Source organism: Hevea brasiliensis, chromosome 3 (assembly GCF_030052815.1).
Source record: "Hevea brasiliensis isolate MT/VB/25A 57/8 chromosome 3, ASM3005281v1, whole genome shotgun sequence".
Lineage (NCBI taxonomy): Eukaryota > Viridiplantae > Streptophyta > Magnoliopsida > Malpighiales > Euphorbiaceae > Hevea > Hevea brasiliensis.
The window spans coordinates 103,320,017-103,347,709 of NC_079495.1; the positions used below are offsets into that span (position 1 = coordinate 103,320,017).

General features: G+C 28.8%; 2 protein-coding genes and 1 pseudogene across 2 annotated transcripts; 1 reads left to right on the top strand and 2 right to left on the bottom strand.

The window, feature by feature from the left end:
* Nucleotides 1–929: 929 nt before the first annotated feature.
* LOC110647185 (norbelladine synthase-like) lies at nt 930–2,428 on the bottom strand (annotated as a pseudogene).
* A 3,523-nt stretch (nt 2,429–5,951) lies between these two features.
* On the bottom strand, nt 5,952–7,279 carry LOC110647182 (norbelladine synthase). Its single transcript, XM_058144313.1, has 2 exons — nt 6,975–7,279; nt 5,952–6,442 (listed from the first exon to the last, which is right to left on the bottom strand). Exons 1-2 carry the CDS (start codon nt 7,156–7,158, stop codon nt 6,150–6,152), a joined length of 477 nt encoding a protein of 158 aa, XP_058000296.1. The 5' UTR covers nt 7,159–7,279; the 3' UTR covers nt 5,952–6,149.
* Nucleotides 7,280–25,581: 18,302 nt separating this feature from the next.
* LOC110647188 (transcription factor MYB53) lies at nt 25,582–27,435 on the top strand. Its single transcript, XM_021800900.2, has 4 exons — nt 25,582–25,734; nt 25,834–26,104; nt 26,228–27,010; nt 27,104–27,435. The coding sequence occupies exons 2-4, from the start codon at nt 25,836–25,838 to the stop codon at nt 27,138–27,140; spliced, it is 1,089 nt and encodes a 362-aa protein (XP_021656592.2). The 5' UTR covers nt 25,582–25,734; nt 25,834–25,835; the 3' UTR covers nt 27,141–27,435.
* Nucleotides 27,436–27,693: the final 258 nt, after the last annotated feature.

Below are 27,693 nucleotides of genomic sequence, written 5' to 3' on the forward strand. Positions count from 1 at the left end.
TACAGGTTCTTATATAATATTAATTAATTCAATTATAAGATGAAACGCATAAGCATTGAAATATCGAAGTTTAGTTAGGTTCATAAAAAATCTGTTTTCAAATCCATTATTATTCTTAAAAAAAATATTGTTATTATCTATTAAAATAATTACAAAAATATTGTTAAAAAATTTTCCACATTAGCAAAATTCTAAATCATGGTTAAGTTCATTACTCATTTACACTAACCCTAATTACACCTAACCCAATCTTCAGAAGCTATTAATCGAATTAGGTTAAAAGGCTCAAAAAAATTTATAGAGCTAAAGCATATACCCAAATTAGGTTCAAAAGGCTCAAAAAGGCATATCCGAATTAGGTTCAAACCGTAAATTGAATCGAAGGGTGTGAAATTGCTTTATTCGATTTTAAACCTAACAAAATCAAATTAAACGAAAAATTGAATTATCTTATTTTATAAATTAAATCCAACTGAAATATGAGCTGAGTCGAGAAATTTCAAAAACTTGGAGGAAAAAAAAAGGTGACGACTGTACTAATAACTTGAAGAAACAAATAAAATAATGAATAAAGGGAGGGTGTGGAAATGTGGATTGCCTTTGCCATGATTTGTGAAGTGATTGTGATGTGTGCAGTGTAGTGTTATTTGGGTTTGGAAAATTCAGCAACTGGATTCTCACCCACGCAATATTCAGCAATGAATAAATGCATCCATATATTTTTATTCATGTATTGTTGCTTGATTCAGTTGCACCATCACCATCACCTAGGGAAAACCCATTTCCAAGCTTCGAATTCATTTTGAGTTTTCTTTTTATTTATCGAGTATTCTTCAATTGTGTGTCTTACTATTTAATCCTACAAAGTCAGAATTTCATCAAAGTTACAGCTTTCCAACAAAGAAAATCGTGTTGAACATATACTCTTTCTATGTGGTGGATTTCTTTTCTATGAGATATTTCCCAAGAGTTTCTGCTATAATCTCAATTTGCTTGATGGAGACAAAAGAAGCGAGCTCAGCTTTGGTGTCATCCATCTTATACTCTATCGTAGACATGATAATACTTGATTGAACATCCTTTTCAATGATTTCCAAGCAAACATGGAAAAGATCAAAGCCAAGATCTTTACAACCTCATTCTATGACTTCTGTTTCCTTCACTCGATTATCGTCATCAATCTTTGTAAATAATTCTTTCAGGTAACCAATTCCAGGAGTTCCTAACAGGATCACCAAATTACAAAGCGTTCCAGGATTAACAATTAAATGGGTTGCAAATGAATAACCCTCATGTTTGTCTTGCCAAGGGAATCAATATGTGTAATCTCTCTTGGCGAGGTAGGAAGATGGAAGGGAAATCATAGCCTTGATATCCAATATAAGATATGCACTTGACCACAGTTTACACCCAACTGCTCTTTAAAATAGGTGCTTGACCACAGGGTTACTACTTACTATTTTATTATATAGAATATATTTATCATAATATTTTTATTATATATAATAAATATAAAATATGTTTACTTTTTAAATATACAATTTAAATTAAGATACTATTTTAATTCATTAACGTTTCAGATTAAAAAAGAAAACAAAAAAACATTTTAGTTATTTATGCAAAAATTAACAATAATTTAAATAAAAAAATAGATGGAAAAACTAATTTATATATAATAAAAAGAGAGAAGTTAAATTATTTGATTTTAAAAAATACTTGAATTAAGTTGTAGATTTTACTAAATTTCAAAGATTATATTATAATTTATCTCCGATTTATTGTTCAAAATTAAAATGTTTTGCTATAATTGAGAAATATGGCAAATATTTAAATTTTAAATCCAATTGACATTAAAAAAAAAAAAAACAAAAACATTATAAATCAAGTAATTGCTCCGCAAAGGGAAATAAAATCTGGATCAATGAGAAAAAAATAGAAATTAAATTACCAGGAGGAAATGTGATTTTGAGAATAGTACCAAGTTACCAACACCTCCATCACCTTGTACAACCTCTACTTTGCCAATATTGTCACCAAGAAGTTGATCGACGAGCCTTCCCAACACAAGGCCACGATAAACATCCCATACCATGGTGGCCGGAACTCCCATCGGAGTCTCCGCTGTTTTTTTGGCCTCGCATTCTGGATTTTGTATTATTGGCTCTTCCTTGTTCTGAATTTTGTTATCATACGTTCACTCTCAAGACTTCATTCAGTTGTCCCATTAGGCAATTGGGATAATAATTTATAATTAATTCCCTATGGCCGGCTTATCTGGTGAGACTATGTAGCTTAGCATCTCTAACCCAAAGATTCCTCCATTTTTTTTTCTTTTAGAAAAGCAATTCATACAACTATAAGCAGAATCAGCAAATACAGGAGCTTCAGCAGCGGAGGGAAGCTCAAGACCAAGTACAACGCTCTGCATGAAAGCAGGACATTCTGGCTAGACCAGTGTTATTAAATCTAATTCGGAAGTTCATCCGACGAAGGATGAATCAATGGCTCAATTAATGAGTTAATGGTGCAATTAGTGAGTTGTTAAAAATTAATTAAATATATAAATTAATTAAAATTAATTAAATATGATACTTATTAATATAAATAAATATAATTAATTAAATTTTAATTATTTATAATGAAATTTTAATATTTATTAAGTTATATTTAATAAATTTTAATAATATTTTTAAATTTTATATAAAAGTATTTAAGTAAAATAATGCATAAATTTTTTTTATAAATGTATAATTTTTTTTAATATTTATAAAATATTAAATATATATTAAAAAAATAAATATATTGAAATAAAAAAATTCATAGCTACAAGATTAACTCAATTGATTTTGATTTTAAAGTCTTTTTATGATATTCTAAATTCAATTTTCTATACCAAAAATAAAAAAAAATAAAAAAAAGAGAAATTCTATTAAATAATTGAACTGATCGGATCAATCGAATTACACCAGTTCACTAATTCAATAGTCAAGTCGACCGAGTTATGCTGGATCGCTTCTTTATCTGGTTCAATTATAAATTTAGATTAATTTGAGAGTTTATTCATTGATTCACTGATTCAATTCACTGATTTAGTCCAATTTAATAGCTATAAGCTAAGCTATACATGCAGTGGCCAGCCAATAATTTTTATTTACCGCCTGTTATTTTAGTTTCTATCCCTTCACTTTAATTTATTATAATAAAATAATTTTTTAATTTGTTATGATAAAATAACTTTAAAGTCTTCATTTGCCTGTTTTATTTATGATAAATGGTTTTTCAATTATCAAAAGATAAAATTACTTAAACAACCTTCATTGCAATAAAAAAAAAAAAAATCGTCTCTCTTGCCTCTCTCTCTTTCCCAATCATATACTTTTTCTCCCTCTTAATTTCACTCTCTCTCTCTGTCCCCCATCGTCCCTCTCTCTTCTTCTCCCAGTCTCCTTCTCTCGCCATCCTCTCTGCAAACCACCCGCATTCTACAAAAATACAGTCCAGGGCAGACCTTCCCTCCTCCTCCCCCACAAAATTTATTTTTTCAAAAAAATAAATGTATTATAATTTTTAACTCTTTATCTAGTTTTAGGGTCATATAAGTGGACGCTTGGCTCCTTCAATTTTTTTTTAAATAAATACATTACCATATTAACTTAATCTAAAAATGATAAATGTATACAAAATATACAGGTCTGGAAAAACAAAAAATTATTATATTATCATAATAATAATAATAATTAGTATATTATAATAATATTATATTATATAAAAATTAATAAAAATTATTTTATAAAAATATTAAAATTACGAATACATATAACGAGTATAGAAAACATACAATATATATTTTGAAAAAAACTAGTAGATATAAAATTTTAATTCTATTCAATCACAAATATTTTATATGTTATAAATTTATAACTTTTTTTTTTAATATTAGTAATTGATAACTTTTATATTTACACACTTTATTTTCGTACAATAAAATTCAAGCTTAATTAAATTTGACTTATAATATATATTTTTTCTTTTTTTACTATATTTTTGTGTGTTCTTTTTTATCCAACAGGTAAATCCATTTGTACGTCTTTAAATTTTTTAAATTTTTATATGTCATATTTATTATTCTTACGAGAATAATTACACGTAAATGTAATAACTAAATTTTTTTTATTATTATCAATTTCAAATGAAATCAATATCCTTACAAATTCAATAATATTTATATATGTTAAGATAGATTAATTTTCCTATTTTTTGAACATTTCACAGGTATCCCAACTCAAAAGACCGGGATTAATTTTATTCACACTGGGTCGATTTTTCTATTTTTTCATATTTCATATTGATACATTTTATAATGTTTGGGATAATTAATATCATTTTTATATAAAAAAGTACATTTACATGTTATTGTGTGAAATTTTAATTTTTTTTATTCTATTTAATTTAAATATAGATTAATTATAATTTATTAATATTTTTATGTGCCTGAACATATTTTTTATGTTTAATTTATTAGCTAATCTTGATTAGATGTTGATTTTTACCATACGGTTATAAGAAAATCTAATTATATTTTTACATATATTTATATAAAAATTTATTCTCCTTTCAATTAATTAAAATAATATTAAAATTAATATTTTAATTTAAATAATTAAATATAATATTTATAATATTATAATAATATTATATTATATAAAAAATTAATAAAAAAATTATATATAAAAAATTAAATGGCGAGTATGTATAATAAGAATAATAACAATAACGTACATACATTGCGGAAAAAAAAATTATTTTAAAGGAATACCAAAGAATTAATCATCAAATTTTATTATAATTTAATTAATAATTATTTTAATTACACTTTTGTTGCTTCACTAAGTCTTTTTGAATGCTCCCAAGTCTTATTTTATTTGTAATATTATTCACATATATATTTAATTAAAAAATAATATTAATAAATTTAATCATGCTTAAATTATATTTTTAATTTATTTTTTATACATTTTTTTTTGAAAATAACTATTATTCAATAAATTTATAATCTATTTTAAGGAAACTTTTTAACTATTGAATGTAATATTATGTTATTTTATATAATTATTTATATTATATCAATTGCTATTTCAGACTTTTAGTAATGCAAATAGTTTGTAATATTATATTATAATAGATGTTAAAAAAATATATAAAAAAAAACTAACCAGTAAACTCTAAATCTACTTAGGCTAAATATGAAACCTTAAAATAATGGAGAGAATATGATCTCAGTGTTGGGGGGAAAACATCTATTATTAATGGATGCAAATGTAAAGAGAGAAATCTAGACTGTCTAGAACAAATACATATTTTAATGGTTAATTAAAAAAATAACAATAAAATAATAAAATAAATTTAAAAAAAAAATCTGAGATAGCCACCGATGGCAGCTGAAGAAAGACATCTAAATGGAAAAAGAAAAAAGGAGAAGAGAACAGAGGAGAGGAGAAGAAATTTATGACTTGGTTTTCAAAAGCAAAGGAAACGACAGAATTTGGTTGATTAGGTCCTGAGTTGGGTGGTTAATAATACTTGATGGACACAAGTTTGCATGGTAAACAAGGCACTGAATATTTGAATGTAAGCCGAAGCCAAAATTCATTGTGTGCTAAAGGCAGTAAGGCTATTTTAGAAACTGTGGTGATTAGCCAAGGCTCATCAACTCTAAAATTTTGTGTGAAAGGTGTGCACTTGCATTGCAATGCCAATTACATATAACCCTAATTTCAGCCACAGCTACAAAAGCCAGAAGGAAACTTCATTATTTATTAAAAAAAAAAAATTCTAATTTCCTACTTTCTTCCATTAAAACCCATCATAATGCAAGAAATCAATTATCTAAATGAGGTCTTAATTTAATAATTTAATTGTGTGTGTTAATAATTAATTCTACAAAGTTAGAATTTCACCAAAGTTGATAGTTTTCCAACTGACAGAATCGTGTTGAACATATTATATGGATACACACATTTAAGAAATCTTCAACATGGTAGCATCCTCTGCAGAAGTTTGAAGTATCATTATTTCTAAATATATGTTGTCCACTTTATCATGAGAACTGAGAAATAAAGAAAATGCATCAGAAAGAGTATAAACTCTGTCTATTTGATGGATTTCTTGTCAGTGAGATATTTCCCAATAGTTTCTGCCATAAGCTCAAAGTGCTTGATGGAGACGAAAGAAGCGAGCTCAGGTTTGGTGTCATCTATCTCATACTCTACCGTGGATCTGATAATGCTTGATTTAGCATCCTTCTCAATGATCTCCAAGCGACAACGAAAAAGATCAAAGCCAAGATCTTTGTAACCTCCTTCTATGAGTTCTGTTTCCTTCACACGATTATCATCATCAATCTTTGTAAATATTTCCTTCAGGTAACCAATTCCAGGAGTTCCTAACAGGATCACCAAATTGAAAGTGTCTCAGGGTTAACAATTAAATGAGTTGCAAATGAATGACACACATGTTTGTCTTGCAAAAGGAAACAACGTGTAACTTTCTTTTGTGAGGTAGGGAGATGAGAAGGGAAATTATAAGACCCAATGTCCCAGAGGACATTAGCAGCTAAATTAAATCTAAAAGTAAACAATATAATGACAAATTCTATCTGCAATACCAATATAAAAATTGGCCCCAAGAATTGCAGTGCAACAGATCCAACAACAAGACAACAAGTTATTATACTCGGCTCTGTTTTGTTCTCATCAAAGCATTTGAACAGCACCAACATCATAAAATGGGATGTACAAGAACTGGAGCATATACTCAATAGCCTAATCTTGAAGAAATTTTAGGCAAGGGGAAGGCCATAAAATTAACAATTTCAAGAAGTTGTTAAGTATTATCATAAAAAATAAGACAAAAACACAATCAGATCAAGTAAGGAAAGAAAGGGAAGGAAAATCTTGAGGAATGAGAAAAATTACCAGGAGGAAATGTAAGTTTGATAATAGTACCAACGCCTCCATCGCCTTGTACAACCTCTACTTTGCCAATAACGTCACCAAGAAGTTGATCAACGAGCCTTCCCAGCTCAAGGCCACGATAAGCATCCCATACGATGGTGGCCGGAACTCCCACCGGAGTCTCCACTGATTGTTGACCTCGCATCCTAGTTTTTATGTTATTGGCTGTCCTGTGCCATATCCTGAATGTGGCTATTATACGTTCACATCAAGACAGCATTCTTTTGTCCCGTTAGGCAATTGGGATAATTATTTATTAATTAATTCTTTGCGGCCGGCTTGTCATCTTTTGAGACTGTATACCTTAGCATCTCCATAACAATTATGCTTCCCGTATTTTGGAAACTATCACTTGTATAGAAAATTTACAATTTGATCCTTGAATCTATTTTATATTATATTTTAATTTTTAAATTTTAAAAAAATTAATTATTTAATTTTTAAATTTTATATTATTTTATATTTTAACCTCTAAATTTTAAAAAATAAATTATTTAATTATTTAATTTTAATACATAAAATAATTTAATTTTTATAATTTTACTATTTATAATAATTTCATCCATTAACAGAAAGAATAAATTATCATATATATTAAAATTACAAGAATTGTAGTGTGATATAATATAAAATTTAAGAATTAAATAATTAATTTTTTAAAATTTAAAAATTAAAGTATAATATAGTATAAAATTCAAAAACTAAATAATTAATTTCCTAAATTGAGATACTAAAATACAACATAGAATAAAATATAGAGGTCAAATTATAAATTTTTCTACTCATACTTAGAATATAAAATTTTAATTTTTTAATTTAAAAAAAATAGAATATAATTATATAAAAATTTAATTCAATTTTTAAATATTTAGTTAATTTCTTTTATTATTTTCGCATAAAATTGATTTTATTTAATTTATACATATCAAAAGTAAATATGATAATAATATTAAAATTAAATTATGATATGAACACTTACAAATAATTTATTTTAAAGAAAATCTTTAAACCCAATTCGAGAAACTTACTCTTAATTTTTAAATTTTTAATCGTTGCCTTAAGTTGTTTCATAAAATATAATTTATACAATTCTAATTCTATTTTATAATGATTATGATTCTGATGACCACAAGTTTGCTTGGTAAAGCCCAAATTCATTGTGTCAAAGGCAGTAGGCCTTTTTTAGAAACTGTGGACTCGTGGTGATTAGCCAAGGCCCATCAACATTAACATTTTGAGTGAAAGGTGTGCACTTGCATTGCAATGCCAATTACACATAAGCCTTAATTTCAGCCACAGCAACAAAAGCCAGAAGGAAACTTCAAAACAATTCTTATTTCTTACTTGCTTCCAGTAAAACTCATCATAATGCAAGAAATCAATTATCTATATAATGTCTTAATTTAATGTTTAAAATTTCAAAAGTTAATAAATAAATTTTACTATATATCTTGTTTCTTAAATTCAGGATGAACTGAGAGTCTGGATAGCGAAAACCATATTATAAATCCAACAATCAGAGAGGTCAAAATCATTCTAAATAATTGCCATTTCTAGATCTTCTTTTCCGCCTTTAGGCAAGAAAATGGGATAAAATATGATTAGTCATAGTCTAATCACTCATCTTTGTTTGATACTGTGGGACTAACCATATCCTTTTACCCAAAAATGATATTCGCCATGCCATGCATTTATCAAAATGTTACTAGTAAAATATTATTATAAATTTCATCCCAAATCTTTATTATTAATTACCATCTGTAAAACTTAAGTCACTAGATTGATTCAATTGGTAAAATTCAATCAACACTTCTATTAAATTGAAAGTTGAAGTCTTAATAGGCATTGTAACCACTCAATAAAATTGATGGCATGCCTCTCTCACTAACTAGTTGACAAAATTTAATTCCAAAGAAATATATATATATATATGTTTGAACATTCAAAGCGTGCATGAACTTCACTCGAAACTCAAATATACATGTGTTTTGACCCATGAAATGTTCAATTGTTTCAGGTACAGAACAATAAATAATTAGGTCCAAATTAAAGTTAATTTGAAGGATGAATAGTCTTAATTAATTTTTTTAACCCAATCTTCATAGGGTAATACAGTCAGTAATGGTATATATTATTTGTTAATCTTATCTTATCTTGTTTTAACACAGACACTATCTTGAACAAGTAAAAGAAAGGGGCAATTCATCAAATGGAGGCGACTGGAAAAAAAAATTTAGCAAAAGGGGTGACTTGAAAAATATTTTTTAAAAGGGATATTTTAGCTGTGGAGGAGAGAGAGAGTTAGTCATTAATATAGGTAGCGATCAACAAATAAAAAATTAAAAAAAGTATAATTGCTGAAAAAGTAGCTCGATGCTTTTTAAGGGAGTATCTGGCTATTAGACGCTACTATAAGAAACGTCCAACTACTTTTTTATTATTAAAAATATGTATTAATTACTTTAAGGCCCTTAAAAAATTTTTAATTACAAAATAATCCATATATTTTACAAAATAATCTTAAATATTATAACTATTTACAAATAAGCCCTTATATTTTTATAATTAATAAACATATAAGTAGAGGTGAGCATTTAGTTCAAACTGAATCGAACCGAATTAAATTATAAAAATCGAACCGTAAATTTTAGAAATCGAACCGAATCGAAATGGGTGAAAAATCGAATCGAATCGAACCACTCTATCTCGGTTCGGTTTAAACTGATCGGTTTGATTTTTTATTATTTTTTAATTTAGACTTGATTTTCAAGTTATTTGGTCTAATTTTAACTTTGGTTTGAACCCATTAATCAATGAAATTAAACAATTAATATATATAAAATTAAATATAATTCATAAATTTTCTATAAAAATAAATCAATTCACAAATCGATTCGGTTCGATTTAGTTTGATTTGACTATATAAATTACTATTCGGTTTGGTTCGGTTTAATCGATTTTTTTCTCTTTAAAATCGAACTGAACTGAACCGAAATAACCGAAAATTTTATAATGTAAAACCGAACCGATTAAATTTTAAAATCGAATCGATTGAACCAAATTGACTCGGTTCGGTTTGATTTTTTTATTTGAATCGAATTTTGCTCAGCCCTGCATATAAGGATTAATTTATAAAATTAAAAAATTATTATTTATTGTATATAAAAAATTTGAAAATTGTACATAAAATTAATTACTATATAATATAAAAAAATTAAAAAATATTAATATTATTTATATGCAAAGAAGCATTAATATTTATTTAGCAAATTAATAAAATTAGTATAGTGAATAAATTTTATTAAATATTTTATAAATATTTAAAAATTGGTATTATTTAGTATTTATTAATTTAACAAAATATTAAATTATGATAAATATTATTAATATAAATTAATAAAAAATATGAATAAATAATTATTGAAATAAATTATTTAAAAATAAATAAAATAATTTATAAATATTAAATTAATATCTGTGAAATATGAAATTAAAAAAATAAAAATAAATAAAACAATAAAAATAATGTATACATATTTTAAATATAGTTTCAATATTTAATATTTTGATTTTTTTTAATATTTAATATTTAATATAGTTTCAATATTTAATATTTTAATTTTTTTAATTTAATATTTTGTTAAATTAATAAATACTAAATAATACCAATTTTTAAATATTTATAAAATATTTAATATAATTTATTCACTATACTAATTTTATTAATTTGCTAAATAAATGTTAATGCTTCTTTGCATATAAATAATATTAATATTTTTAAATTTTTTTATATTATATAGTTATTAATTTTATATACAATTTTCAAATTTTTTATATACAATAAATAATAATTTTTTAATTTTACAAATTAATCCTTATATGTTTATTAATCATAAAAATATAAGGATTTATTTGTAAATAGTTATAATATTTAAGATTATTTTGTAAAATATATGAACTATTTTGTAATAAAAAATTTTTTAAGAACCTTAAAGTAATTAATATATATTTTTAATGACAAAAAAGTAGTTGGACGCTTCTTAGAGTAGCGTCTAATAGTCATATGCTACTTTAAATAGCGTTCAACTACTTTTTCAGCAATTGTATTTTTTTTTATTTTTTATTTACTGATCGCTACCTATATTAACGATTAACTCTCTCTCTCCTCTACGTTAGCTAAAATACCCTTTTTGATAAATTTTTTTTTTCAGTCGCCTCCCTTTGCTAAATTACCCAAAAGAAATATTACTTTTAAAAGAGTAAATAATAACAAAAATCAATTACTTTAGAAGGGAGCTATTTAAGTAATTAATGTTGTCCATTATGAGGCAAATACTTTGAAGCAGAGGAATGGAAATGATGCTTGAAAGACAAATGTTTGTCCATTCAATGAAACCAAGTTGAATAAGAAAGCTTTGAAACTGCACAATTTTTCAATGAAATTGTGACATCTCCATATATCTTCCATTCTTCTTCTTCTTCTTTCGTTCTTCTCTGATTAAACAACAAAATTAATAAATTAATTAAAGTGGCTTGTGAATGTAGATAATGAGGTAAGGTTTGGAGGAAAACCCTGGCAAAGCTCTTCTACCCTTTTAACCCCCACATTGACTAGTGAAGCCTCTGATGTCATTTGTTTCTGTATCCCAATATAGACCTTTGTGCTTGCTTAATTATATTACAGGAAAATAACCAAAAAAGAGAAAAAATGCTGTCCTTCTGACCACTGAAAACTAGGTGCTCTTTCCATCTTTTTGTTTTCTAATTGCTTAACGACATTTAGTTAATCATATACTTACTTTCATAAGAAAAATAAATAAAACCAATAAATATTAGGTGTACTAATAAAGCTTACGATACTTTCAGTCTGAGAATTCATATTTAATCTTTGAAAAAAATATTATTGAGAGAGAGTCAAAAATTTTGAAGAATTTAATTTTTCATAGATCATAAAATGAAAATAAAAGATATTTGATGTAAATAAATAAATTCATTTAAAAAAAATTATATATGACAATTGAACATAGAGCTTGTTTTGTTTATTTATTTATTATTAAATTAATAATAAAAAAATATGAATTTTAATGGTGTTATGACGGCTTGAATTAATGTCGCCAAAGCTAATTAATCTTAATTTTTTCGTATTTAAAATGTCTAAAATTAGGTTGTCTTATATATATCATGAAGCAAGAAGCTGCAGCCGCATGTCATATGCTACGATAGATTTGGTAAATTGGAAGGAAACAAAGGGCGTTTATGGAAATATAATTAAACAATTAATTGAAAATCTCCACACGTAAGTTGAATGCAGTGATACGAAGATGACCTACAAGAGATTCTGGTCGACGTCCTCTCCCTCTCTTTCTTCCAAAAATAAATAAATAATTTATTATTATTATTATTATTATTATTATTAATTTAGTCCCCTTGACTGTCAAAATCATTTAATTTTCTTTATATTATATATTTAATATTTTGGCTGCTTACCAATAGGCAATCATTTTATCTATTTCTTCCTTACATTGATGATGAAAGATACAATATTAGTTAATGTTACATGTTCCAAACTCTTTTGCTTAACTTTGTAAGTAATCTATGACTTGCAACATGTAATTAAATAATCTAAACTTAATTTATCATAAATTTAACATATAAATATATAAAATTTATATATTTAATAACTGAATTTAAAAATAAATATAAAATATAATTTTAAAGAACGATAAATTTGTACATTCAATAATAATAATAATAATAATAATAAAACTTGGGCAAGATTTGTTCAAATTTCAAAGAATGACAAAATTTGTAAATCCAAGATTTGTTCATACATATATTGTCTTAAATTCATGAAAGATGAAATTTAAATAAAAAAAAATTTATATATAATTATATTAGTGAAATTAATTGATGAAAATAATTAGCTAGTTAGTTTCACTAATAGGGCTATGTATTTCTTTTTTCTGTAGCATTTAATAATCACTCAACTCCACTTTGTACTTAGAAACAATATCAATGATGCGATAAAGAACCAAGAAAAAGAAAATTAAAGAAAAAAGATCAAACATGAATTAATTAGGGTTTCAATTTGTCAATATATAATTTCCCTTACGTTACTTCGATAATGAAAGTGCTTTTTTGAAATTAAATCCTTCAGATGCATGCAAATTCAAAATTTCCAAAGTTTAATTAATGTGGATTTAAGGACACTCATGCATTAATTGGATCCCTAACTTGTTGGGGTATTTTACCTTTAGCTTTTATCCAATGCCAAAAATTAATTATTTTTTTAACTACAATTTTTATTATATTAGAAAAAGTATAATAAAATAAATTTCAGATCTAATTAATTATCATTAACTTCAGCCACTTGGGTTATTAATCAAATTAACTAAGACCTTAATTGGATGTTGGAATGAATTAAAAATGTTCAAATAGAAACAGAAAGATCTATAATGTGGATTTGTTCATAACTCTGACTTTCTTCTTCTTCTTCTTCTTCTTTATAATTTTATATGAAACATTAGGTATTTAGATAGCTATCATCCAATCCATATCTTTTCAAGCAAAGAGACAGCACATGGAAGATTCATCTTCCAGATATTATATCATAGATGATGCATGCATGCAAATTAATTAATAATCATCAATATCAGTTCTTCTCCAATAATAATAATATAATAACAGTTCCAACTGAAATACTATGGAGGCAATTAATGATGATTTTGTCAATTATTATGTTGGCAAATGTGACATATACCCTTCTCATATTTGGCATCAAATTAATGTTAAAACTATTATACATATAATAGTTGTGTTATAAAATTTCTATTCTGCATTTTGATTATGAAGTAGTCATTGATTAATAGAATTTAGCTAGGTTAAAAAATTTGGAAATTTTATAGTTCTTAAATGGCACAAAATAGTTATTATTTACGGTAAGATGATGAAGAAAAATTGAGATAAATTTAATTCAATTATTAAACAATATTAATCGAAAAAAAAAAGTTACACCATTAATTTTGGTATTCAAACTTTGGTCATTCAATGATCATAAATTATAAAACAATGGCTATAAACTATAAATCAATGACCACTAAATATAATTTATTATTTTTTTAAATCATAAAGTAACATAATTGATTAAAGATAAATTAAAATATTAATATAATAACATTAAAGGAATAAATTACTTTTTTCGTCTATTTTTATCTATCGCATTTGAATCTTACATTTTGTATTATAATTATTAAGGAAATGATTTTATAATCTCATTTTTATAAAAGCATACTAGTAATTAATTAAATTATACTTTATCTCACCTAATTACTTCTTGAATAAATATTTATTGTATTTAGTTGAGATAAAAAGTAAAATTAAAAAAAATAATTAATGCTCTTAATTTTATAATGCATGTAACATCCCTAATTTTCAAATAATTATTTTATATATATATTTTTTATTCTAATCCTGGTATTGTGGACTTCGCATATGCACTTTCATTTCGTGGAAGATCGATTGTCGCTCGGATCTGCAATTTCGGGCCGAGCAAATAAGCTGCTGAAACCATTTAGAACCGTGTCAAGATTATAGGCTACCTCACCATTTTCAGACGTTCTGGACGTGTTCCAATTGTCAGATTTGGCATAGGTAAACTCGAACTCTACATTACTCAATTTTTGCCTTGTACTAGGTTAGAATAAAATTTATAAAATATTCGTGGATGATAAGAAAATTACGATTCCTATTGTAGTAGCCTTATAATATTGTTAAGGACCACGGAGCAGGTTTATAGAATTTTTAAAGTTAGTTTAGATAGTTTTTGAAAAATATTAGTTTTAAAGTCTTATAATTGAGTTGTCCAATGTTGTGATTATTGCTTGGTTTGGAGGGTTCAGGAGGGGCCATATAATGATGATGAGATATGGGTTGAGTTTAGAAGTGTTATTTGAACCATTTTGCAGGTTGGGTAGGTCATAGGTATAGGGGAGACTCTGCCGGATTTTCAGCACAATTTAGGGTGTCTTTGGTCATTTCTAAACTTGTATTGAGTTAAATATATTAAATAATTGCAATGAAATTATCAGGTGAACTGGGAGAGCCTTCCTCCTCCGCCCAGCCACCACAGTGACCTCGGTTTAAGTTTGTGAGTAAAATATTAATTTTAATTATAATTTCGATATTATTATATGTTCAAGCATGCCCATGCATCACTTATAAATATGTATCTATGTAGTTAAACACTAGGCACATTTTATATTGCATTCGTAATTGTTGAAGTGTTATGGATGTAACACCCCCGTTATATAGCCTGGTATATTTCACTGTTCCGGTGACCGGTGTCGGTCCGAAAAATTAATGGGATTAGGGTCACACTTAAGACAATTTGAGAAGCCATAAACACAAATAATTAGTAATGTTTAATTAGTTAACTATAAATAAGAAAAACAGAACATAAGAGGTTAAACGAGCCGAGAGTCACAAATGATGAGTGACCTCCTCGGAACGATCGAAGTCGCTTTAAACTCAAATTTCGAACCGTAAAGTGACGCTGCGGTCCTTAGGACCCTCATGAACACAAAGTGGAAAAGAGAAAATCACGAAAAAGAACTGTAAGCTACCAAATAATTAGGTCGTGAGCCTAAGAAATATTGGATTATTTGCAAACCGGGATGAACCGGCGAGGGGCAATTTGATCAATTGACCCCGAGAGCTAACTCCTGACCTAACTGTCAAATAAAAACGGAGAAAAGAAAATTTCGGAATCAAGAATTAAATTAAAGAACTAATAGAAAAATAGAACAAAAAAAAAAAAAAAAAAAAAAAAAAAAAGAGGAAAATGAAAAAGGTGATGACATCATGCATGATGCCATAAAAAAATTAATTAATTGAATTATTAAATTAAATTTTGTGGTCTTCCATAACTAAAATTTATAAAAGAAAATAAAAGAAAAAAAAAATTTGAAAGCTCTTCTTCCCGTAGCTCACTTTCATTCTCCCTCTCCCTCACCCAAAACCTCCATTAAAGCTCATTTTGAGCTTGATCAAATCCCTAATTCCACCATAGAAAGTTAAACCTCCAATATTAAACCTTGATTTCAAGCCTTGATAGAGGACTTGACAACAAAAAAAAAAAAGAAAGGAAGAAGTTGAAGGAAAGAAATTCTGCACTAAGGTTAGTAGATTAAATTTGATTTTTTTTTGTTGAATTAGTTGTGTTATTAGTCTAATTAACTAGAAACTAAAGAAATGAAATAAAAAAAAATTTGTGAAGGACAAACTGAAATTCAGCCTAGTTGAGGGGAGTATGAAATTGAATGGTTTGATGCATTAAAATGAGTTTAAAAGCTTTGATTAGTGAATGGTTAAGGTTAAGTGCACTAGTTGTGATTTAATGCATGAGAGGGAAGAGCTAGGGTTTGAATGTTAGGGTTTTGAGGCAAAATTTTGGAGAAATGCATAAATAGCATGTTTAACCTATTGTGAAATGAAATAATGGTCAATTATGACCAAATAAGTTGTGTGGGAATTGTTGGAATAAAAATCAAATTCGTAGGTCAATGGTCATGCTGCTGGCAGCATGACCAAACCCACTTTGAAGGACCAAAACTCAAATTTTACAAGCCTAATGGATATGCCACCAATTGGAGATGAAAATAGACATAAAAGAGCACAATTTTCATTAAGGAACCATGGCCAAAAACTGACCAAAACTTGGTGAAACAATTGACCAAAGTGAGTTGATTGCAGGCTGCCACTGCACAAAACTGACCAAATGAACAGTAACTGTTCATTTGGTCATAACTCGAGCTAGGTAGGTCAAATTGACCTGAAATTTTGCCAGCAATTAGATATGATATAGACCTAAAACTTTCATGAAGAACACCAACCCAAATTAGGCCATTAACTCATTCAAATCATTGAGCAAAGTTAAAATTACTGTACTGAAATTCTGCAGAATTTTCATTGAGCAGCAATGTTTGGAGGGCTATAACTCTCTCCAGAAAACTCGGATTTAGGCGATTCTTGAATCGATGGAAACCTAAGACATAGTACAACATTTCATATGAAGAAAGTGAGACCGAATTATGAACTTAACTTGATCAAACAATTGACCAAAGTTGGACCAAAAATCTGCCAGCACCTAAATTGCAGTATGAACAGTGCACGTGAACAGTAAACTTATTTTGGCCATAACTTGAGCTACAAAACTCCGATTGAGGTGATCCAAAAATGAGAATACACTTAAGACAATAAGGAACATTTTCTATGAAGGAAGTTTTGTCAAATTCCAACAGTAGATCGACCAATGGAATAGTGCAACTTCGGAAAACCAAAACCGAAAATTGGCAATTTTGCCAAAATGACCTAAGCTTTAAACAAATGACCAAAACCAACAAGTTTGGTGACCAAAATGTGGTATGTGGGTGAAGTTGGAGTTCCCATACCCATTAAGCCTTAGAAAGTCAATAATTTGACTTGAATAGTGCAGTGAATAGTAACCCGAAACACAAAATTTCGAGAACGTCGAATTTAACACGTTAGAGCTAGCTAAATGTGAAGTTAAGTTTATTTTGGATTTATTTTAAGTTCTAGTACTGAAACATTGTAAAATTGTGTGTTTCAGTTGAAAAGAATATCGGAAGGAACTCGAGGAACCGAGTCGAGGCTAAAGGACGACTGCTTGAGGTTTGTGCACAACATATACTTTTATAATCATCTTTTGCATATCGTTTTAAATAATGTGAAATATTGGATTATGACATTCTTATGATGTTGATCTAAATTGTTGAAAGTTATTATGTATATTTGAAAAGAAAATGTTTAGCAAATTGTTAAGATAAGTTTTGAAACCACGTTGTCATGACCACATATTTGAACACCTCACTAGCACGACTAGTGGGGTAATTAGTTTCAATTTTGATTCCTTCTCCGGAGAAGTGTTGAGGTGTGCCAAGAGAAGAGGATGTGAATGGATATCCATATATTTGAGCTAGCTAGCCTTGTGATGTGATTTCTCTTTAGCCTCGGCTATTGAGATTCTATTTGTTTCGAATGGCATGATTTAACTGTGGGTTTTATGAAATGTGTTTTGATACTTTGAAATAAACTTGGTTTACATGTAAAATCTTACAATGCATGATTGTATTTAATTTTCATGTTTAATCAAATTTTTGAATGAATGTGCTTTAAGTTTTGCATAAAGATTATTTTAGTATATTGTGCACCACTGAGTCTTAGTACTAATCGATAGCTTTTATTGATGTAGCAGATACAGAGATTAGAGGAGCAGCAGATCGAGTCACGAGGTGTGTGAAGTCATCGATTTGAAGCCTTCTGTATAATTTATACCCTAACTGTAAATACTTCTTTTGATGTATATATTGCACATAAATGTATGGACATGTAAAAATGGGTCTTGAGCAGCTTGTACACAAATTTGTATGAAGTTTGTAATAAAGTTTAGTTTGTGTTTCTTTTGATATAAATTTGTAAGGTTATGTATAAATTATTTTGTTTTTAATGAAATATGAATGATATTGATTGATGATTTTGAGAATTATTGAACTTGTGAATTTTGATAAATTGATTGAGTTTGATTGTGAAACCAAGTAGTGGTTGAGAAAATCTTTAGAAGTGCTTTTACAGTATTCAAGAACGGTTTTCTCAAAATACAGAGGAAACTCTGTCAAAATTTTTATCAAATTTGCGGAAAACTAAAATGGCCAAAAATATTAATTAGTTTTAATTTCAACTAAATGTTTTAAATACTCATTAGAAATGCTCACCACTTGTCAAAGATAAGAAAATTGTTTTAAAATCCCTTGTAGGGTACTTAATGAGTTATCGGTAGGTGAAGTTCGGTAGTTCATTAGGTATTCTACGGGATCATGTTATGCCTTACAGAGGGGTAAGGTGTGACAATGGATGTTGTTTGTGGTAATTTGGAGTTGTGTGTGTGCGTGGCGTGCGTGTGGTATGGTAGTGGATATGGACAGGACGGGTAGACACGACTTGAGAGACACTCGCTGGGACCTCATATTTGGTTTATTAAGCAAAAGTCCGGCTTGAGAGATACTCGCAGGCAGAGGTTGGATTAAGAGGGTTGTATAGGGGATCAGCTCCCATATATGTACTGTTTGACAGTGTTGGGTGTGTGAGTGCTCCAAATTGCCTTTTTGCTGTTATGATATGAAAATTATGACGATGTTGCATTTCACTCCATAAGGTGCATTAGTTTTAGATAGCTATAGAGATTATGGTTAAAATTGATATTTTACTCTTTGAGTCGAACGCTCACTCCTGTTCACCTTATTTTTCCAGGCTACAGGAGGAGGAGACCTTTTTCAGAATAACCTGTTCCTTTCCTTGCAAGTTATGGAAAAAAAAATTGCTTAACTATATTATTATTATCTAAATTTGTAATTTAGAACTCTGCATATACTAGTAGTAGTATTAATCTTGTCAGGGATTCTATGAATTTAAGTTTTTATATGTAACACCCTAAAATTTTAAATTTTATTATTTTATGAGTATTTTTTGTATTTTAATTTTATTTAAATTTTAAGAAATTATTTGAGATTTTTCGGATTTTAAAAATCGGGTTCGATTTTCCGAAAATATAAACTTTGATAATTTTTAAAAATTAATTTAAAGACCACGTGGCAAAACTAAAAATATATTTGGAGTCTACGAATTTTTTTGAGTTTTCTGAAATTTTTTCGGAATTTTTGGACCTCGTTTTCGGTCCCGAGGCAGAGTAAAAATTCAAAATTTTGTATTTCGAATCGAACCGGCTGAATCGAACCGGACCGGATCGGATCGGACCGATCGAATCGGACTGGCTCCCTCCCCTTTTCCTTCCTCCCGCGCGCGTCTCCTCCTCCTTCTCTCTTTCTCCCATTTTCTCTCTCCTCATGCCCGGCCACGGACCACCTCCCATTTCGCCGTGGCCACTGTCCCGGCCACGGCCACCGCCCCAACGGCGGAACGCTGCGAACGTCCCTCCCTCGTGCGCGCGACGTTTCGACTTCCCAGTCAAAATCTGGCCGATCCGGCCACCAATTGAACAGGGTCTTGTGTCTAAAATCATCTACTCGTCGAGAGCTTTCCATAGACACCAAGAACACCGAAATACATCGAGCGATTTGTCCAATTTTTGCCCGGGAAGTTTTAGCCCATTTTGACTTTCGGGCTAGATTTCTCGCAAACCGTGAATCCCACGAGAAAACCGAGAGTACCAGAGCGCTCCACTCGTCGAGAGCTTCGCGGCGACATAAATTTCGAATTTTTTCGACACCGTTTTTCGATGGGTCCCACGAAACTTCGCAGTGTTTTTCCGAGCATTAAATGAGCTTAGAAAATTCTGAAAAATTTATGTACTAACCCCCGTGTTGTGGGCTTCGTGTAGGTATCCTCAATTCGTGGAAATTCGACAGTTGACCGGGTCTGCAAATTTCGGGCCAGACAGACCCGTTACCGGAAAAGTCTCCGAATTGGACCGAGGTTTTGGCTACCCTCCCATTGTCAGACGTCTTGAGCACGTTCCCGAAGTCAAAATCGGCAAAGGTAAACCCGAACCTTACTTTTTCGTAATTTTCTAGTACTTAAATAGGATTAAAAATTCATAAAATATTCGTGGTAGCTTAGAAAATTATGATTCTTTTTGCAATAGCCTAGTAATATTGCTAAGGACCGCAGGGCAAAGTTTTAGAATTTTTAGAGCTTGTTTGGGTAGTTTTTTCAAAAATGATCAATTATAAGGACTAAATTGAAATTTTACATATTGTGATGGATGATTGATTTGATGGGCCCAGGAGGGGCTGTGTGATGTGATTGAGTTGTGGATATATGGATTGTGAATATAGAAGTGTGTTTTGAGCCATTTTGCAGGTTGGGTAGGTCCTAGGTATAGGGGAGACTCTGCCGAATTTTCGGCACGACTTAGAACGTATTTGGTCTTTTCTTGATTGTATTGAGTCATTTGTATTAAATAATTATAATGTAATTGTCAGGTGAGCCGGGACAGACTTCTTCCTCCGCCCAGCCGCCACAGTAACCGTTGTCAAGTCTGTGAGTAAAATATTAATTTTAATTGTAATTTCACTATTATTATATGTTCAAGCATGCCCATGCATCACTTATATGCATATATTTACGTAGTTAAACTCTAGGCACGATTAATGTTGCATTGATAACTGTTAAAGTGCCATGGATGTTATTGTGATAATTTGGAGCAGTGTGCGTGCGTTGGCGTGCGTGTGATGTGGTGTGGACTATGGATAGGACGGGTAGACACGGCTTGAGATCTTTGCTGAGACCCTATCATTCGGGGTAGACACGGCTTGAGTTCTTCGCTGGGACTCCAATTTGGTTATTAAGTGGAAGTCCGAGCTGAGTTCTTCGCTGGCACAGTTGGAATTAAGAGAGATGTATAGGGGATCAGCTCCCATATATATTATGATTGATGTTACTGGGTGTGTGAGTGCTCCAGATTACCTTTTTGATGTTATGATGTGAAAATGTTGTTGATGTTGCATTTCACTCTACAGGGTGCATTAGTTTTAGATAGTTATAGAGATTATGGTTAAAATTGATATTTTACTCTCTGAGTCGAACGCTCACTCCTGTTCAATATTTTTCCAGGCCACAGGAGGATATTTTTGAGGTTAACCTGCTTCCTTTCCTCGTAGGTTGTTTATCAATGTTTGTGTAATTTTATTAACTCCTAGAATTTCCGCATGTGTTAGAAGTATTTATTTGATTTTGGTCTGTAATATTATTATCATGTTGGACCTGTAAACATATAATGATATGCCTGTTTGATGGATTGGATGAGGGAGCTGAGCTCCCATTTATTTTTATGCTGATGAGTAAGTGGAGGGTGAGCTGAGCTCCCCAATTGATGATATATTTTGTTTACAGGTCGGGTGAGCCAAAAACTCCCCGTTGAAAGGTCCACTTTATGGCCGGACTCCGTCCAATTGATTTCTTGATATTGGGCCCAAATGGGCCTTAGAGTTGGATTAATGAATAGTTAAGCTTACTACGGGCCTCGGGGGCTTTAGGCTGGCCCAGGTCCTAGTGCCGGTCCGGCCCATAGGTTGGGTCGTGACATTATATTAACAAATGAAAATTTTTTATGAGTTTTAAATAGTTTGTAAATGATATAACAGGATTGAGCTGGGCTCCCCTAATTTTAGTTTTTGATAATTACTGGGTTAAGCCGGCCCAAAATAAAATTATAACAGTTTAATTTAAATTATTTTATATGCATATTGGGCCTAAATTGTGAGACTAGACATGGATTTGAGAATAATAAGGCTTACTACGGGCCTCGGGGGCTTTATGCCGGCCTAGTTCCTAGTGCCGGTCCGACCCATTGATTGAGTCGTGACAATGCAATATATAATCTTAAATAAAAAAAATCAAATATAATAAATAAAAAATGGATGAAAAAGGTAATAATTAACAAACTAAACTCCTTTGAGAAAGTATCATGTGAAAACTTCTAGAGAAAACTTTACTTGCATTTTGATTATGAAGCAGCCATTGACTTATTTCTGAAGGAGGATGGTCTAACTAACACACACATATATATATATATATATATATATATATATATATATATATATATATATATATATATATGTACACCAATATGAAATAAAAATATAAAATTAATTAAAGAATTAGTCAGCAATAAAATTAGCCTCTCCAAAAATGTGAACAAATGTTAATACCCTTTATTTCTACATGATTTATAATTAACTTGTTTCTCTTTAATTAGCTATTTGATACATGACAAAAACACTGGAAAAACAAGGCAAAGAGCCTAGAATAAAATAAAGATATAGAGACAAAAGAGAGATGCAAAATATATACTAAAAGCTTTGTTTGGTGAAGGGAAGATGAACTGTGCAATGCCAAAGCTTAATAAAGATTAGTTGGATATTTCTTTATATAATTAATTATTAATATATATATATATATATATATATATATATTTTTATATGTGCTTTATTATTAAAAAAATGTTTATGACAAAATAAAACATTGTTAATGGCTGCGGGTGATATAACAAACTTAGTATCACTATCAAAAACAATTTCTATATTATTAAAAATAAAATAAAATCTTATGTTCAAATATAGTATTATATATATATATATATATATATATATATATATATATATATATATATATATATATATATATATATATGTGTGTGTGTGAATTTTAATTTTTTTTTTATATTTATATATAGCAAAATATTCAATTTAATTTTTATATTTATTGAGAAAATTCAATTTAGTTTATTTTTAATTTTTTATCTACATTACCGTAAAAGTTTTAATCTAAAATAAATTTAGCTCTAAAATTAAAATTTATAAACTAAATTTCGTAATTTTTTTTAAATAAAAAATTAAATAGTTTAATATTTTTAATTTTGATATTAAATTTTTTATTATTTTTAATTTAAGTCTAAAAATTAAGAAACTTAATTTCTTAATTTTATTAATTTTTAAATTAAATTGAGTTTAAATTGAATCTTTTAAATTAAATTAAACATAAAATTAAAAATTACTAAATTAAAATTTCTTAATAAGTATAAAAATGTAATTAAACTTTAAGTCATTTGCATATATATATATATATATATATATATATATATATATATATATATATATATATATATATATATATATATATATATATATATATATGAATTATTGAAAATTTTCTATAACATTTCAATATTTTTCATTGAAATTGGTCATTAATTTTTCCTATAAAAAATTTCAATAAATTAATTTTCTAGTATTTCATATATATATATATATATATATATATATATATATATATATATATTTTTTTTTTTTTTATATAGCTATCAGTTACTAACGGTATTTGGACAAAATATACGATATATATTAGCCACTTGATATATAATAAGCTTTATTATAGATATATATATAACTAAATTAAATATTAAAAAAATAATTAATATAATTACTCTGAAATTAAAAGTCATAATCAATCGTTAAAAATAATCCAGTAGGACCCATTCAAAGACTGAATAGTTTTGCGTGTGGCGTTAAAAGTAATTAATTAATTAAATTAAATTAAATTAAGTGATTTTAAGGGAGATTTCTTCTATTTTTGCAAATGCAAGAAATTTAGATATTTTGACCCTCTTGATGTCTGCCACGTGTGAAACCTAACCTTAATATTGGTGTAACTTAATTGCTGATGTGTCGACACTTTGTAAACTGTACAGAAGAAGGTGGCAATCCCAATCCAATGCCCTCCCAAGTTCGTTGCCTTGTTCTACACACAAGTCTACGTGGCTTTAATCTTTCTTGAGTGTACCCAAACTACCCCTCAATTATGCATGAAAATTTTTCCTTCTTTTAATTTATTAATTATTATAGATATGGAGACCTCCTTCATATGCTCTATACTCTTGTTGACTTGCATCTATGCACTTGATTTGAACATTATTAAATAACCAAACTCAACTAAAAGAGAAGAAATTAAAAAAAAAGTCGCATTTTTTGAAAATTTTGAGTAAATAATAATAGAAAACATAAATGGAGAAGAAGATATCAAGGGTTAATGTAATAGTATTTGATTCTTTGAGATTTTATATTGGTTGTGAAGTAGGTATACAAGTGACTTATATAAAAATAAAAATTTTATTAAAATTGTCATGATTTTAACAGTGATCTAATCTCGAGACTGAACCGTTTGTCTTTTTCTCTACATCAAAAAAAATGAAACCTTTGTGAGAGAAAATAAGTAAGGGAGTCTTATTTCTAGTGTGACTATAGGTTGAGGTTTGTGAGTTAGTGGGCATGTCTCATGAACTCATCTTTCGAGATCTCACATCAGTTGTAGAGTGAGTGTGTGAGTGGCTTATATGAAAATAAGAACTCTATTAAAATTGCCATGGTTTTAACAGTAGTCTAATTCCATCACTGAGTCATTTGTGTCATTTCCTCTACATAAAAAAATATATATATATATAATAGTATTCATAGTAAAATCTTAAATTTAAATTTTAATTAAAAAGTTATATAATAAAAATAGTTTTATATGACTTCAAATTAGGATATGTTTTCATAGACTTAAATTATGACTCGATTTGTAAATTTTGCACTTCTATCAAATTGGGATAAAAAGTGATATCTGTAATAGTAAGGAGGGTACAAGCTAATATTGTAATATTTTATCCTTTACTTAAGAGTTGTGGGATGTTTGCAAAACATACTTATCAGAATTTGTGCGTTGTGAGTGATTATATTTTGCTTTTTTCTCTTATTCTGTCTATTGACATATATATTACAGTTAAATCACGTAAATTTTGTATTATTTTTCTTTTCTTTTCTTTTATAACAAGTTATGTATTTTACATTATTATTAAAAATAAGTTTATTAACTTTGAATTCAACAAACTTGAATAGCCGACCAAATGAAGGCGTGTTTCTTAGAAACCAAAGAAACTATGAAAGATAAGGATAGAATTGGAAACTCAAAGTATAGCATAGAAAACATCCATCAAGAAGAAGAAAAAAGGCTTCTATGTTACACTTAATTAGCTTATATATATGCATTTCTAGACATCTACACAAAGACACTCTACACTGCTTCTCTCTATTTCCTTTCAGAACTAATCCATTGAGCCTTTCTTCCCTCAGCTCGATCGAACTAGCTTAAGGTTTGGATTGCTTTACTTTGTCTTGCTTTAAGTTGCAGAAGAGTTTCAAGAATATAAGTTGTTAATTACAATTTTGCATGTCCATTGATATTTTTGCAGCAATGATGGGGAAATCTTCACCATTTGAGGACGAGAATGGACTCAAGAAAGGACCATGGACCCCAGAAGAAGATAAAAAGCTGATTGATTACATTCAGAATCATGGACATGGAAGTTGGAGAGCACTTCCAAAGCTTGCTGGGTTGAATAGGTGTGGAAAGAGTTGCAGGCTTAGATGGACTAATTATCTCAGGCCTGATATAAAGAGAGGAAAGTTCTCTGAAGAAGAAGAGCAGATTATCATCAACCTCCATGCGGTTCTTGGAAACAAGTAATTTCAATTAATTTCTTTCTCTCTCTCTCTCTCTCTCTCTCTCTCTCTCTATATATATATATATATATATATATATATGTATTCGTTTTTATATATAGTGATATTGTCTGTTCCTTGCAGGTGGTCTGCAATAGCACAGAATCTGCCAGGGAGAACTGATAACGAAATCAAGAACTTCTGGAACACTCACCTGAAGAAAAAGCTTCTCCAAATGGGAATTGACCCAGTCACTCATAGGCCAAGAACCGACCTCAATCTCCTTTCAAACCTGCCACAATTGCTTGCTGCTGCTAATTTTAACAATCTGATGAATAATATTCCTTGGGATAATGGTCTCAGGCCACTGCAGAATAATAGTACAGATCCCACACACCTAGCCAAACTCCAGCTGTTGAACAATATCATCCTGCAAGTCCTAAGCAGCAGCCCATTTCCAAATATGGAAGCTGCAGCAACGAATCTTCTTGGATCAAGTACCATTTACGAATACCTCAGAATGAACTCTCAACTTGAAGGACTACTTAGCAGCAGTGGCCAAGCTTCAGGTTATTCTCTTTCTCCACAGGATATCACTCGTTTTCTACCCAATTTCCCAAATTTAGAAGCCCATCAGCCACCATTAAGTGATGAGTACCATCCCTTGAAGGACTCTAAAATTGGCTCCAATAATAATGGCCAACTGGTTTGTGATTCATATGGTGCCTCAACCTCAAACCCACTACTTCCACCATTGGTTTCCGCCTCACCTGATGATCACTGCCCAACAATGAACCGAAAAGAAAGCTGCAGCAGGATGAACCCAAATGATATTTCTAACCCTTCTTCCACTTCAACCACCTTTGAAGCTTGGGGGGATCTTATGGATGATGAGGCAAGTGACACTTACTGGAGAGAGATAATTGAGTAAGTTTATATATATATATATACAGAGACCAAATTAATTCATTATAACATTTTCTTGATTTTATTAATAATGAAGCTATTTATAATTGGCAGCCAAGCATCCTCTCAGCCATGGCCAATGTCAGAGTAGAATCTGGATTAAGTATAGTCTAGCAGTTATAGAGACGTGTACAATCTGTTGTTCTGATCTTTCGATCGAGGTTTTCTTTTTCCATTTCAGTGTGAATTAAACATATATAAAATTAATATACAAACATGATGACATGTAATTGTGTGTAAAGAACAGCACAAAAAAAATAGTATTCATGTAAAATTTTTAAAGTTTAATTTCTTCTCTGTATCAATTCCCTTTTTTTTTTTTTTTTTCTTTAATAAGCATGTACCCATTCCTTTGCAATTGAATTATTAATTTTTCAGCTTCTTCATTATATATATATCAAAATGGAAGTAAGAAGACTGTTAAAGCCATACTCTCAGTATACTTTGCATATACTTCCATTGCAAATTACAGGAATTCATCAACATATTATGATTCATAAAAATTAATTATTTTTAAAATTTAAGAGTGTAAGACTCATGATTCTACAAATGAGAGTATATATACAATGAGAGTATTATATAATTTGTCGAATTTATCAGTAATAAAGATTTGGAATTTTTAGTAAAAGAGATATAATAATAAT